At 39.3% G+C, this 16,052-nt stretch overlaps 1 protein-coding gene across 2 annotated transcripts in view; it reads left to right on the top strand.

Moving 5' to 3' along the window:
- LOC122812081 (gamma-aminobutyric acid type B receptor subunit 1-like) overlaps positions 1-16,052 on the top strand; it is a 2,214,644-nt gene that overhangs the window by 1,076,868 nt on the left and 1,121,724 nt on the right. For both annotated transcript variants that reach the window (XM_044084349.1, XM_044084350.1), the window contains one exon: positions 14,622-14,727. In XM_044084349.1, coding sequence (XP_043940284.1) covers positions 14,622-14,727 — 106 coding nt within the window. The remainder of the gene's footprint in view (positions 1-14,621; positions 14,728-16,052) is intronic.

The following is a 16,052-nucleotide window of genomic DNA, read 5'->3' as shown; positions in this document are numbered from 1 at the left end:
ATTTGTTTAAATATCAACGATTGGTCTGGCAGCGCAAGCACATGGAAGCTTGTATTCACTTTAAGATTGTCCCCAGAGGCATGAGGGTGCTGTGCATGCCTACTTATGGGGACAGTCATCCTGACCTACTTAAACAATGGCAAGAACTAAACTTAGACCTGAGCTTTAAATACATTAAACTGATTATTGACTATTTTTCCTCATTAGAGGAACAGTTGCTAGCTAAAATTGAACAGTTAAATCACGAGATACGAGATTGCTTTAATAATGAACTGTGTCTAAATAAACTGGACCATTTATATGTGCAGATACAATCATATAGTGATAGGTTACGGTTAACCAAGCATCGCAAACTCCAAAGAGATCACAGAGATTTTTCATTGGGTAACGTATTTGTTTGGCCGAGATGTTCCAGTCCCAATGAGCATGACGATGGGTTGCATCATAATTCTACGTCTACTGAACGTACACTTACCACCGCAGAAGCTGGCACTCCTTTGGAGCCGGGAACAGAGACACACATACTTAGTAATAGCTCCGATGGGGCTTTTGTTACTCCGCCTAATGAGATACCGGCTACAGCAACGAGTTCGTTGGTTCATACTCCTCTGCCTAACCAGGAGGCCAACCAGATCCAGATGGAATATCATCAGAAGGGAGCTAAACCTAAAACTGTGTTATCGGACAAAGATATTCGTCGCCCTTTTTTTCCCCTTCCTGTGAAAACACAGAATTACCAGAGAGGTCGATTCAACAGTTGGGACAGAAAGAAAAGGAAATTTTCAGAAGACAGTCCACAGCAAAGGTGTCGGCGAAAACAGTAAAGACTTTATGCTTTAATTTGTCCAATATTGCTTTATCTGACTCAGATGTTAGTTTATTAAATAGAGGGCTTACGTTTATTCCCTCACAGTGCAGCAGTTTAAATGAACTTTGTGTAGACCTTAGGATGTTTGGGAGATGTTTGGCTTTGAAACTCTACTTCATGGGTAGAAATAGCTTAAATACAAGCAATGTTGGTACACCTGATCAATGTAAAATGAAGAGCGTTTTTTCCCCTCCATTGCCCATGCATGTTGAGTGCTTTATAAAACTTTGTGAGGATGATTTGTATGAATATTTTTATAATGGCAATAAGAGGAAATGTAGATATTTTAATATGAGTAAGAATGAGAATGAATCTTTAAAATTTTTGTCTGGAATTAATACTCTGACTATTAGACCAGCGGACAAAGGGGGTGGGATTGTTCTTTTTGAAACTAAGGATTATGTTGCTAGCATGTGTAATATGCTTAATGATATCAAGACCTATGCACCTATCACTATGAATAAGGTAAACGACTTTCATAATACTGTTGAAGATTCTCTGCTTGATATGCTAATGTGTCAACAAATTACCAAAGAGTTATATGCCTTCTTTCACAAAGATTTTGTACGGGTTCCTATAATTAAAGGGCTCCCCAAAATGCACAAAGGCCTGACTCCACCACCAATGAGGCCTATTGTATCAGGTGATGGTTGGGCGACAGAAAACATTTCTGTTTATCTAGAAAAAGTTTTACGACCTATTGTGGATAAGGTACCGCATGTTTTAAAATATACGTATCATTTGCTTGACTCACTTGAGCAATTAGAGGTCTACTTAGAGAAAGGTGCCTATGTGTTAATTACCCTCGATGTAAAGAATTTATTTACATCTATCCCCAATGATGTGGGGATCCAGGCGATCAGGGAACTCATGTTGACAGATACTGATTTCAGCAATGACAAGCAGATTCTTGTTTGTCAGCTGCTGGAATTGGTTCTGTCATACAATGTGTTCTCCTTTAGGAAACAGCTATATCATCAAAAATGGGGAGTAGCCATGGGCACTTCATGTGCAAACATGTATGCTAACCTGGTGGTTTACCACTGGGAGAAAGAACATATGTTTGCCCATGAGATGTACAAGAGGATTATAGTCTACAAGAGATTTGTAGACGATATACTGATTGTATGGGAAGGATGTAGGGCTGAGTTTGAACGTTTCCTTGGTTATTTAGAAACTACTAGTGACTTTCTGAGTTTTACCATGGAAGCCTCCCATACTGAGATCAATTTTTTGGATGTGAGCTTAAGCATTCAAGCTGGTAAGCTAGTTTCCACACTATTTAGGAAACCCTGTTGGAAAAACACGCTCCTAAGTTTTGACAGCATGCATCCTAGGCATGTCTTTCCTGGAATTATCAGGAGACAGTTTATTAGACTAGATAGGATGTGTAAAGATGAAGCCACCAAATTAGAGCAGATTGATCTTATGGAAGAGTTGTCTGTGGAGAGGGGATATGACAGGAGGATGGTTAAGGATATAAGGTCAGAAATCTTCCATCAGTTTCAGGAACATCAACCTTTAAATAGAGTGAGATTTAAGACTATTAATTCAAGTAATATAGCTAGTGATAGAGATAGGTTAACTATCACATATACCAATGATTACATAGCTATAAGGAATATTATTCAGAACAACTGGAAAGTATTAACAGTTGACCAGTGCACCCTACAATTAGTAGGTAATAAACCAAGTTTTGCCTACCGTAATCACAGGAACTTGAAAAGATTGTTATGTGATAGCTCTAAACCTGAAGGAGAGATTGATTCAGGTAGAATGGGGGTACTTGGCACCTATCCATGTACACATTGTAGTATGTGTAGGTATATTAGTAAAGAACAAGAGTTCATCCATCCCTCAATCAATTACGTATTTGTACCCAGGTTCCATGCTTCTTGTGAAACACAAAATTTGGTATACCTTGCCACTTGCGATATATGTCCAGCCTTCTATGTAGGGCTAACCAAGAGACAACTTAAGAAGAGGGTCTATAATCATGTGTATGATATTCGACAAAAGAAGGATCAAAATGCTTTAGCTAAGCATACTATTGCATTCCATGATCACACTTTTAGTTTTAGAGTTCTTCAAATTGTGGCCAAGAGTGAGAGAGGAGGGGATCACATGAACACTTTAGAGAAGGTGGAATTGGAGTGGATTTTTAAACTAAGAGCACATACACCCCCTGGTCTTAATCTATATGTTTCACTTAAACCTATACTAAGATCTAGGAAGTAAGCACCTTGGTCAGGTTTATGGTTTAGATAGGATGGGTAATTTTATAAAGTGTATACTAAATATATATATTTATGCACATACACTGTTTATTAATTATGTTATGTATTTTAACTAAAAAATATATATGTCATAGACTATTAATGTTTTATTAAAGTCCAATCCATAGGCTTTGTTTTATTGTATAAGTTATTGTATATTTTATTAAGTATTTGGATGTGCGCTATTCATTAAATGTAGGTACTTATTGAGTTTGAATGCAACTTTAATTGGGACGAAGAGGTGTTTAATCGCGGTCCCGAGACAATAATTTTATGAGTATACATGCACTATCAATAAGTTGTATATTTACTATATATTCTTCTATATATTTTTATTAGTATTAGTTTATAGTAGTTTATTAAGTAGGTAAATAGGGGTGTTATATTCAAGTAGATTGTGTTTTATGTACTATAGATGAGTTACATTCATAGGTTAGTATGCCTCTGCATTTACGTAATGTTTTATTATTGGTATATCTCTTTAAACTAGCTTTTAGATAAATTGAGCGATTGCTTAATTGATTAATCAGTTTCAATTATAGTTGTATTTAAACTGAGAGATTTTATTTTAATGTATATCTGAGGAAGCGTACGTTGCAGTACGCGAAAGCGCTTATCCTGTATTTCATTCTTAAATAAATCGTTTTGGCTTGGAAGATGTTTCATGACTTTTGATTCAATGGTCTAACTTTGTTTCGTGGTGAGTCCTGCAGTGTCCATTTGCTGATATATTTCTTCTTATTCTTGTGGAGACTCTGTGTGTGCTGCGGTATTTATTTTGCAACTATAATCTGTTTTTCTAATTTTAGAATCTGCACTTAGTTTATCAATTTGTGTATCTTTACTCCTTCCACATCTTGTGTATCTATAAAAAGGTTTAATATTATGCTCAATATCTTTATATAAATGTTCTTTAATTTTTTCTTGATCTTGTCTAACACTATGCTTGATCTGTTTGTCCAGCTCATTTATTTCAGTTTTCAAAGTTGTAGTTCAACCTCTCTTCCATTTCTTATATTTTTTGTCTCTCACCTTAATCAGGTATCTTGTTCTTAGGGAAATATATCCCCTGATGTTACGTGCCTAGATCCTGATGTTAAACATTTTTTTGACTTTTTGCATTCAAACAATTTCTATTTTAAAACTTTCCACATTGCATCTGCAGTTTTTCCACTGAACACCTCACTCCAGTTAGTTTTATATAGTGACTTTTTTGCTTCCCTACAATCTGTAATTAACCTTCTGTGCATTGGCTTAGATTTCAGTTTGGCAGAATCATCTAGCAACAAATTAACATTGATGACCCCATGATCACTGCACATCAATGATGGTAAAACTTGACTTGAAGTTACAGTAATTTCTTTAGGAACATAAACAACATCTAGCATATTCCATCCCCTGGTATTTTTTTTTTTTTACAATCTGAAGCATTTGTTGTTCCTGAATATACTCTGTGAATAATTTCTTTACTAACGTTGTTGAATCAATATTATTCCAGTCTGTTTCTGGTAAATTTAAGTCCCCAGCTAATACACTCTGCTGTCTTGGGGGCTGGATTTCCCTATTTCTCACCAGACCCCAAATAAGACACCTCACTGATACAGCTGTAGAGATGAGGCCTCAGTCAAGGGTTCCAAGCCAAGTCTTTTATCACCCTCTCTGTGAAACCAGTGCTATGTATCCCTGCTCTGAGTAGCTGACACACTCTTTGAGATTTGATACACACACACACACACACACACCCACACACACACACACACACACACACACACACACTCACTCACTCACTCACTCACTCACTCACTCACTCACTCACTCACTCACTCACTCACTCACACACACTCACTCACTCTCACACACACACTCTCACACGCACACACACACACACACACACACACACACACACACACACACACACACACACACACACACACACACACACACACAGTGCGTCTGTTGAGTAAAGCTACTGAAGTGATCTATGGAGCATGGGAAAGGCTTGCACAGATATACCAGCAATGCCCCCTGTGCCCAGACTATAAGGTATATGCTATCAGCAGAACACTCCATAGCCAGCTACTCTAAGGCTCTTACAAGCGTACCCAACTATACTGAGTAAAATTAATGCTAATACAAATGGTAGTGTTTGACCAATGCAGCAAGACTTTCAGGACCAGCCACAGTGTCTTCTAACAAATATAAGTACTCTCAAAAGTTAAAATACTCTATAAAAGCCCAGCCACAATAAAACATTTAAATATATTTAATAAATAATAAAAAGAAAATGAAAATACTAAATATCTTTTTACAATAAACACCAGAGTTTCAGCCACAGGAAATATTAAAAATAACACCCATGGAAAGATTCACACAGGTACATAAAAACAATACTTAACTAATCTCACTATATTTTCCCAAGTGTTCTAAAGAATTACTGTTTCCTACTTAATTACTAGAACAAGACATGATGAAGTGGCTGAGTGATCCTTCTTTGTCAGGTTTCAAAAACAGACTGCCCTGAGACTTCTGTCTCATGTAATATTAAAACATCATTTCAGTGCTGGATTTCAGAATGACATCACATAAATCTGGTCACTTGAATTCTGGTTCTCACACTACCCCCTTTACTTGAAATTGAGCCAGAAACTTTCACATATGTGTTACCATGCACATACATAGAGCTATGCTAAGATGTTGTATAGCATCTGGCAGCTATAAAACCATATCAAAAACTTCCACCCTTCCAGGATAGCAATTAGTTCACCCCTAAGGACAATATAGTAGGATTCCTAGTTCATAGGTTCATAGGTGTGTACTAGTCTAATGGCCCTAGAGCCTTTACAAGCCTAGCCAATAGGATTACCCTGGCATCGTGCCAACCAACATTAGTTCCCAGTGTGTCTGCTGATTAAAGCTACTGGAGTGATCCTTGGGGTGAATTTTCTTTTTCCCATCCACTCATCAAGATTTTTCTTGAAGAGGGCCAGTGAGATGCTCTACTTGACATGTATGGGAAGTCTTTCCATAGCATGGGGCATCTCTGGGTTATGAACCTGTCCCTGCAGCATGTTCATTTGATTGTGGTAATGAGGTTGAGATCTCTGGAGCATGTGGTGTGGAGGGATTGGGATTTCTTTAGATGTAGCATTTCTAACAGAGCTGGGTCAGACATGGCTTTGTATGTTAAGCAGAGATCGCCTCTAAATAGGTGATATGCGGCAGAGAATAGTTGGATTTTTTTGAGTCTGTCCATATAGGACAAATGTTTAAGGCCTAGGATCCTCTTTGTGAGGTACTTTTGCAGCCTCTCCAGTAGTTGCAGGTGTTTAATCAGGTACATGCCAAATGAACCATTCTACTTAATGACTGGTCTAATGAGGGAAGAGTAGAGGGAGACAATGACCTCTTTCTTCCTGGAAGCAAAACCCTTAGTAATGAGATGTGCCACATAGAAGGACTTTCTGACCACAGTGGCAATGTGGTGGTCAAAAGAGAGGTTGCTGTCAACTTGTGTTCCCAGATCTCTTATAACTCCTCCTGTGTTCAGTGGACTACCATCAATGTGATAATTCATGGGAAACAGGTTTTTCCCAAAGGGGATGATGACACATTTTTTGGCATCGAGCTTAAGGCCATGGTTCTGAGACCAGTTATTGGTCTCAGTGAGGCCTTTCTGTAGGATGTCAACATCACTTGGGGAGTTAATAATAGCTCCCAACTTGCACTTGTCTGCGAACTTTGTCAGCCAGAGTCCCTTCATATTGGCCTAGACTTTAGAGAAGTAGATACCAAACAGGAGAGGATCCAGGACGGAACCATGTGGGACTCCACTTGTGACTGGTTGGCAGTCTGACTTGGAGTCATCTACTTTCACACTGTGGGTTCTACCTGTGAGCCAGTTTGCAACCCACCTAGTGATATAGGGGTTGATGCCTAGCTTAGTGAGTTTTTCTATGATTCCTGAGTGGGGAATAGCATCAAAGGCATTGGCCAAATCAAGGTAGGCTGTATGAACCACCTTGCCTTCATCCACAGCTCTGGTGACTGACTCAAAGAAGTTGACCAATTCAGTAGGCATGATCTACACTTCACAAAACCAAACGGTGTGGGATCCAGAGTTTGGAGATTCTCTATATACTTGTTTATTAGGTCCATGATGATGCATTCCATAGTTTTGCATATCAGACTCATCATGCTAATGGGGCGATAGTTACCAGGGTCTGTAGTCACTACTCCTTTGTGTAGAGTGATGACTGTAGCAGTGCACCATTCAGTAGGGACAAAGCTTGAGGTGAGGCTGTGATTGAACAAGGCACCCAGGTGAGATGCCAGTTCACTCTGTAGTTCATGTAGAGCACAGCCAGGGATATTGTCAGGTACCAAAGAAGCTGTATTATTGGCCTTGGACAGTGCTGTTTTAACCTGTGCAGCAGTAGTACTGGGTGCCTGGCAATCTACTTTTATTGTGGCTGGTCCTTTGTGGGGGGGGGGGTGAAGTTGCCACTGAATCTGTCGGCCAGTATGTTGGCAATATCTGTTGGCTCAGTATAGAAGGTACCATCATGCAGTAGCTCAGAGCAAATCTGGGTATTGCCATGGAGATTTTTTACAAAACTATAGAAGGCCTTGTGGTTTTCTTTACTATCTGCTTCAATTCTGTTTTCATAGCTAGCTTTGGGGGATTTGATGAGGGATCTCAACTTTTTGTTGAGGCTGATAAGGGAGTGTTTCCAGTCTTGGGAATTCACCTTATTCCACATCAGTTTCCTCCTTCTGTTGTAGAGTTTGTTTATGGCAAAGGACCACCAGATTAGCTTCCTTTTTTTTGGAGGTGAGCATCTTGGTTCTATTGAGTATGGCAACTCCATGCATTTGTGTGTGTGTTCATACAGTGCATTGGTGTATGATTCAGCAGTCATGCAGCTATTTTCCATTTGCATGGGTTCCATGAAGTTAGCCACCTCTGTTTTTAGGAACCCAAAGTTAGCTTTGGAGATGTTTTTCATGGTGGATACTTTTGCATGTGGGGGGGGGGTGTGGATTTCCAAGGTGATTAGTTTGTGGTTGGATCTAACCAGGGAGGAGTTGACTATTGGTGTAGAGCAACCATCACCCATGTTAGTAATGACCAGGTCAAGGATGTTGCTACCTCTAGTGAGGGTACGAATGGGCTGGTCCAGGGCATTAGAATTAATGAATTCCAGGAAACGCTGGGCAAGTTTATTGGAACATGACTCATTTTCCCAGTTAATGGAGGGGTAGTTGAAATCACCCAGTATGAGAGTGTTAGGATGGATCCTAATATTCTCCAGGGTGCTTAGGAATGTGGTGTGTGAGTCTTGGGACATGGTTGGAGACATGGGGGGAGGTTCACCAGTTTAATAGGAGAAAGCACAGGGAACTGACCTTTAGACATGTCTGGAGAGGTGGGCATTAATAATAAGTACTTGAGCTGTTTTTTGTGTGCTACAATAATTGCTACAAGAAGTCTGGTAAAGTGCCAGACTAATAAGCTAGTGAAAGTGCAGGAAAGGAGAGAACTCGCAGATCTAAGGGAAAACTTGAAGAGCAGACTTTGGCATCACTCAGAAGCTTACAAACAGTCCTGGGTACAGCAAATCTGTATCTGGACTAGACTAGTTACAGAAAAGGTGAGGAAACAGGCACAAATGTGAGCTTTTAAATAAGAAACTTGAAAGAGATGGAAAAACTGCCCAAACGGCCAATAAACTACAATTTCTGGGCCAGAAACCACTCCTCTTGTGGAAGATAGGCTACCTAGTTCTTACCACTCCCACTGATAAGCTAGAATGCTTTCCTCCAACACAGAAAGGCTTGGGGGACTCAGAGGCTTACATACAGTCCTGGATACACAAATCTGTATCTGGACTAGACTTGTTACAGAAAAGGCAGGAAGCAAGCTTAGAATTTTTTTTACAGAAAAACAGCTAAAACAGCACTAAAACAATTCAAGTGCAGTGCAAGCTAGCACATTTGACATGAGTGTGTAGCAGTATTAAAGCAAATACAGTCTAAATAAATGCAATTTATTCAAAATGTGTTCTGAACTGAACTGAATTCAGTTATTGTTTTATACAACACTGAACAGTTGAAAAGTGCTAAAAAATATAGTTATCAGCTGATAAGCAAACAGCCAGAACACAGGGAGAGTTTTTTTTTTTTAGTAAAGTGGAAAGGGAGAAGGGAGGAGCAGAAGATTATTCAAGGTTAAAAAATAAGTGGGTTGGCCTTCTCAAATGTTCTCTTTGTATTGGGTAGAATGACCTAATGATAATAGACTGGGAGGAGTGTCCAGATTAAATTTACAGTAGGGGGCAGGCAACTGCAAAGCCACCAAGTATAAGAAAAAGACACCAATAGAGAGTGAGAGTGGGAAACTAATTCAGTTATATGATACACTCTTTGGCAGGAAATCAGAACAAGCAAACAGATGTTTAACAAATGGAGAAAACTTCCAATTAATACCTTACACACAGTGAAACTAGCTAGAAGAGATTTACAAACAGTGTGACAGTAAAAACCTTATTTATCAGGCCCTGTGAGGCAGACAATTTTAGTACAACCATGCAGATTAGTTTATAACTGTAAAATACAGTAAGAAGTATGCAGCAGAAAATAAAAGTGCTATAAATATCTTAGAATAAGCAATAACTAGTAAAAATAAGCAAAAAACAGGATACTTAATGTTATATATCACAGATCAGAGTTTTGCTCAGTGCCTCTCCTCCGATTAGCTCTTTGTGAAATAGTCCTGTTTTTCACAGACATTTTGTCTCTGGCTGCAATCAGAACTGGAAGATACAATCTTTATGGCATAAACCAGGTTATTTAATTTCAGACTATTTTTCAAACTTAGCTGGGCTGAGATTAACCTATTCTCTTCCAGTATCTTCTGTCACAGTATATTTATTTCAACAGTTACAATATATTCTGACATACAAGTGCATTTCTTTTCTGTCCAGCAGGACCCACTGTTGATACATTTTTAACACAAGCGGTTTTACAAATACATTTTCAACACAAGCACCAGTGCAAATCAGTTTGATATACAAATGACATATAATTCTTTACAAAATTCCAGCTAGCTATGCTGACATATGTTACACATCCACTACTCTAGTTCTCTTGGCATAGCTGGCAAAACCTCACATCATCACAAGTGTATCTATGATATGTCTGTCTGGATGGTCTCCAGTAAGTACTTTTGCAATGCTTACCACAGATATAACACTGAAGCCAAATGTATATCTCACCTTGAATCCTAGTAGTGTGTTAAAGAAAGACTAAACCACTCCAAGTTATTATTTTATACTACTTTACTTTTGGTATATTTAACTTCAATTCCTATCCCATGATTACCTACTCTCAAATGTTGTCACCTGTTTGTCATCATGACCAGTTGTGTTATTTTAGTTCTAGCTACAGGCTCTGTCATTTTCACTCCCCTGCTTCCCTGATTCTCTCTTCGTTCTCATCTCAACCCTTTTACTATTCTCACCCCCTCAAATACGCACATGCACTCATACAACATCTGCCACAAAGACATACACACACACACACCACACATATATACAAATACACACCCATAGAAACACATGTGCTATCTCTCTTTGTGTACTGAATATATATTTTTCTTCTTTTCCTCTAAACTATTTTTTGTCATTCAGGTTTAACCTTTATTTTCCATTTAGAGCATTAATTACCAACCCATGTTTGCTTTTTTCCTGGACACACAATGAGCAGCAATTGTCATTAGATGTAGATCTCTTTTTACTGGCTATCGTAAAGTAGCACATTGAATCTTATTTACAATGCTAACAGTATCCAGGACATTCAAAGAATCTTAGGATAATAGGAAGTTACTAGGTAATGGCCCTAGGGCCTTTACAAACCTAGCCAAGTTACCCTTGTTTCCATGATCAGCACCTATTGCCTCTGTCCAAGAGAGACACAGGTGCAACCACCAGGATGAATTTATGGTTACCCATCCAGTCGTCCAGATTGTGTTTGAAGAGAATCAGTGAGGTGCTCTGTTTGACATGAAATAGAAGTCTATTCCAAAGGTGTGGTAACCTCCGGGAGACAAATCTGTCCCTCCAGCAGGTTCTATTAATGTCATATACCAGATCAAGGTCTGTAGAGAGAGTAACCTATGTGCCATTTGACTTGAGGATATGCAGCTATTCCATTAAAGCAGGGTCAGAGATTGCCCTATAAGCAAGGCACAGATCAACTCTTAGTAGTCTGTATGAAACAGAATAAAGTGTCAGTGATTTCAGCTGATCCACATAGAAAAGATGCTGACCTTGAATTTTCCTTTTGAGGAACCTTTGTGGTTTCTCCAATTGCTGCGGGTACGTGGAAAGGTACATACCAAAAGAGGAGCTGTACTCAATTATTGGCCCAATGAGGGAAGAGTACTGGGAGGTTATAACTTCTTTTTTTTTCTGGAGGCAATGTCCTTACTTATGAGATGAGAAATATAGAATGCCCTTCTTACCACTGCGAAGACATGGTGATCAAAGGTAAGATTGCTGTCAACCTGTGTGCCCAGGTCTCTCACCACTGATTGCATACATAGGGTGTTGCTGTTGATGTGGTAGTTAGCAGAAACATTGCCCTTAGTGAAAGGGGTGATGGTATGTTTTAGCATTGAGTTTAAGGCAATAACTTTGGCACCTATCATTTGTTTGCATAAGAACCTCTTGTAGGATGTTGACATCATTTGGAGATTTTATAACCACTCCTAGTTTGCAGTCATCAGTAAACTTTATCAGCCACAGACCTTTAGTTTTTGCTTGTACTTTGGAGAAATAGATTCAAAACAGTAGAGGTGCCAGGACTAATCCCTGTGGAATACCACTGGTTATGAGTCTACTGTTAGAGATGGATTCCCCTATTTTGACTGTATAGCTTCTATCAGTGAGCCAGTTGGTGACCCACCGAACAATGCAAGGGTTCATACCTAGCTGGGTGAGTCTGTCAATAATGCCTGAGTGAGGCCTAGTATCAAAAGCTTTGGCTCAGTATAGGTAGGCTGTATGCTCAAATTCCCCCTCATCCAGGGCCTTGGTGACTGTCTTGAAGAATTCCACCAGGTTTAGCAGGCATTATCTTCCTTTGACAAATCCAAACTGAGTAGGTTCAAGTGTTTGGAGATTACCTATATCTTTGTTGATAAAGTCCATGATGATTCGCTCCATGGCCTTGCAGATAAGGTTAGTCAGACAAATAGGGCTATAGCTCCCAGGGTCAGTGAGAGCTCCATCTTTGTGCAAGGGGATAATGGTGACCATTTTCCATTCAGCTGGGACAAAGCTGGTGCTTAGACTATGATTGAAAATAGCACCCAATGGTGCTGTTAATTCTTGTTGGAACCCATGTAGAACACAGCCAGGAATGTTATCAGGTTCCATAGATGCTGTCTTTCTGGCCTTAGAGAGGACATTTATGACCTGCTCTTTAGAGATACAAGGTAGAGGACATGTGGTAGGGATGTCATGGAGTAAGTTTGGCAGGGACAGTTGAGTGAAGTTTTCATGGAATCTGTAAGCTAACAGGTTAGCTATGTCCACAGGCTCAGTACATGTGATATTATTAACTGCCAGTTTGATGCAACTCTGGGCCTTTCCTTTTAGGTTACAGATGTAACTAAAGAATGGTTTAAGATTGTCCTTAGTTGAGGAAGCTAATTTGGATTTGTAATGTGCTTTGGAGGACTTCACAAGAAGTCTTATTTGCTTGTTTAAGCTGAAGACGGAGTGTTTCATGTTTAGGGCCCACTCCCTTTTACTCTTAGACAGCAATTTATTCCTCTTATTGTAAATCCTGTTAATGGCAGTTGTCCACCAGGGAGGTTTGCTCTTCCTGGAAGAGCTTGTTTTTGTCCTATCCGGTATGGCCAAGTCAATGCAGTTATACAGGTGTTTGTATAAAGAATTGGCATTGGTTAGTTGCCAGTTTCATCAGAGGGGGGGGTGCAGTGAAGCTATTTATACCATCCTGTAAGAGGTTATAATCTGATTTGGAGAAGTTTTTTAGTCTAGTTGTTGCTGGGGAGGGAGTCAAGTGTGATAGTTACGTCAAATGAGAGTGATTTGTGGTCATATTTCACCAGGGAAGACCTCACAGTGGGGGTGCTACAGTGGTCCCCCATATTGGTAAGCTCCAAATCCAGGATGTTGTTGCCCCTTGTGGGGGTGTCAACCTGGTCCAGGGCATTGGAGTTAACAAACTCTAGGAACCTTTGGGCAAGTGAGTTTGAGGATGAGTAATTTACCCAGTCAGTGGATGGGTAGTTGACGTCACCCAATACCATAGTGTTCAGATGTATCTTGATAGACTCAAGTAGATCCAAATAGGCAGAGTTGGTGTCCTGATTCATGGAGGGGGTCCTGTAGCTTGCAATGACATGAATACGTGTTCTACTAACAGTTAATAATACCTGAAGTATCTCCAGGAAATAATACTGTTTAACCAATCTGGAGGTGTATTTATCTTTAATGAATATTGATACACTGCCTCCTTTCATTTTCAAATCTACAGTTTGTGGTCTGAACATGTAGAAGGAGATTTAACTCAGTATGGCTGGAGTGCTCTCCACAGCCATGAACCAGATCTCCATGCCCTCACAAATGTCTGCGTCTTACAAGGTGAGGGCTGCTTCCAGTGAGTACAGTTTCATGCTAAGACTTCTAGCATTTAGCAGCATAACCTTGAGGTTGGTTTTGATGAAATTTTTACTTTGGGAGTTTTGTCCATGTGACTTTGCCTAAAGAAGGCACTGTTGGGGTGTCAAGAACCTTTGCCAGTAACCAAAATACCTCGGGTGACAGATGAAGGTGATCACTGGCCAAGAATCAAGGTCTAGCGATCATGTCATCCCAGGCTGACAGAAACTGGATCCCCTTAGAGTGACACCAGAAACTAAGCCAATTATTGAAGTCAATGATCTTCTGTTCATATTGTGGTATTATCCTAGACAAGGGTAATATGCTGCTCAAGGCTAGGGACATACCTGTCTGTGACAGATAATCAGAGGGCTCAATCATGTCTCTTCATGTAGTCCAGGGAGTGCCTGCATTATTTGACAAATCCTGGCACCAGAAAGATAGCTGACTGTGACTTTCTTCTTGTCCATACTTTTTTACTGTTGAACTTGACATGATATACATGTTAGGAGATGCAATAAACATTTGTACACTTTTGGACTTCGCAGCCATTATCTAATTTAAATTGTAAGTGAATTTTATGTGACTTGGCATATCTTAATGGTATCTGCAAGAAAATATTTAACAACCATTTTAATTTCCTAAGAAATGTACTGCATTTTGAAAACTGTAATTAGAAGTTTGCATACCAGAAAACAGCTCAGAACGTCTTAGCAAAACTTAAGAATGCAATCTCAGTACAGTAGCATTCTCTAACCTTACATTTTTGGTTTGTTTACCTTACAGGTTCATTTTTTATCACCAAACATGAAGACAGCATGTGAGAAGTGGATCATTTTTCTCTTGTTAGCCCTGCCCTGTCCTGTCATATCCTTCAGGAACATCACAACAGGTATAATATAATGATGCATCACAGTCCAGAAATGAGCCTGAGTCAGGTGACTGTCCATATTTAAGGAGCACATGGTAGGGCAGTAAAAGACAGGCAAAATTGCTAAATCTTTTAAGCATGTGCTATGCATTATGAGCTAAAAGGAAATGTGGTTATAACACTGAAGTTGTCCGTGCACCATTTACACCAGTTATTTGGTATAAAAAAGCAAGCTCACATTAATGCCAACAGCCATCAGAAGGAGATATATAGTCATCAAATATGTATTGTCTTGCAAGAATTAATTTAAGTAAGATCAGAGGCAATGCACTGCACTTGGACTTACTGATTTGGACAGATGTTAGTGTAGACAGTGACTAAAAGACAATTTGATTTTAGTCTTATTTTTACTGGATAATCCAAAGACATTTTTTCCAGGATACAAGTGATTACAGAAGGAGACACTAGATTTTCCAATTTTAATTATACTGACCTGTCATCACCTGAAAAGTATGGCATTTACCCAGAGTTGTGAGTGCTTTAAGGTTTTTATGCTTAGTGGTGGGAGACCAATCGGAGTATAACCTCCCCCCCTTGAGAACTCCTGTTCATAGCATGTTAAACGTGAACAGCGTATTATGCTTTCATGGTGAATGCAGATAATTCATAGGCTGATATTCATTGACAAGCTTTGGAGGGTGGTTCACATCCTATGCAGACAATGTAAAATACTTCATATTTCAATCCCCGAATCTGTTACATAGCGACTAATTAGGTTTTCACTATGCATTACTAGTCCAGGAATCCCAATCAGACTATAAGTGGACTGTCTTGGACCATTTAAATGTCATGGATAGGAGAGTGCACTGGCTACACACAAAACAGTTATCTTATCATACAGAAAAATGTAAATTTTTTAAAAGTACTATTGCAGAGATTTAGCAGTTAATGCAGCATAATAAGCAGAGCTACTAAACTTCACAGTGGTATATAAGCCTAAGAATTAAAGTAGTAATTTGTATTCCCACAATTAAAGCACTTCTGTTTGAAGTAGCCCCAGGTACTGTTACAGAGAAACCTGAAGTATGGGTATTAATCTGGATATCAGCAAAGTGTAAACAAATTATTCCATATCTTCACTGAAGCAGAGGGAAGGAAGCTTGGACCCACATGCATAGAGACCTGAATGCCCTCCAGAATGCATTCAACTAAGTATCTACACCTTTACAGACATGGACTTGATACAGTGAAACAGGAAGAGAGAGAGGTGTGTGCATGCATGTGCATTTGTATGCATGTGTGTGATTGCATGTGTGCACGTGTGTGCGTGTGTGTGTGTGTGCATG

Source organism: Protopterus annectens, chromosome 9.part0 (genome assembly GCF_019279795.1).
Source record: "Protopterus annectens isolate FY-2018-M chromosome 9.part0, PAN1.0, whole genome shotgun sequence".
NCBI lineage: Eukaryota > Metazoa > Chordata > Ceratodontiformes > Protopteridae > Protopterus > Protopterus annectens.
This window is presented reverse-complemented; position numbering and strand designations above follow the sequence as displayed.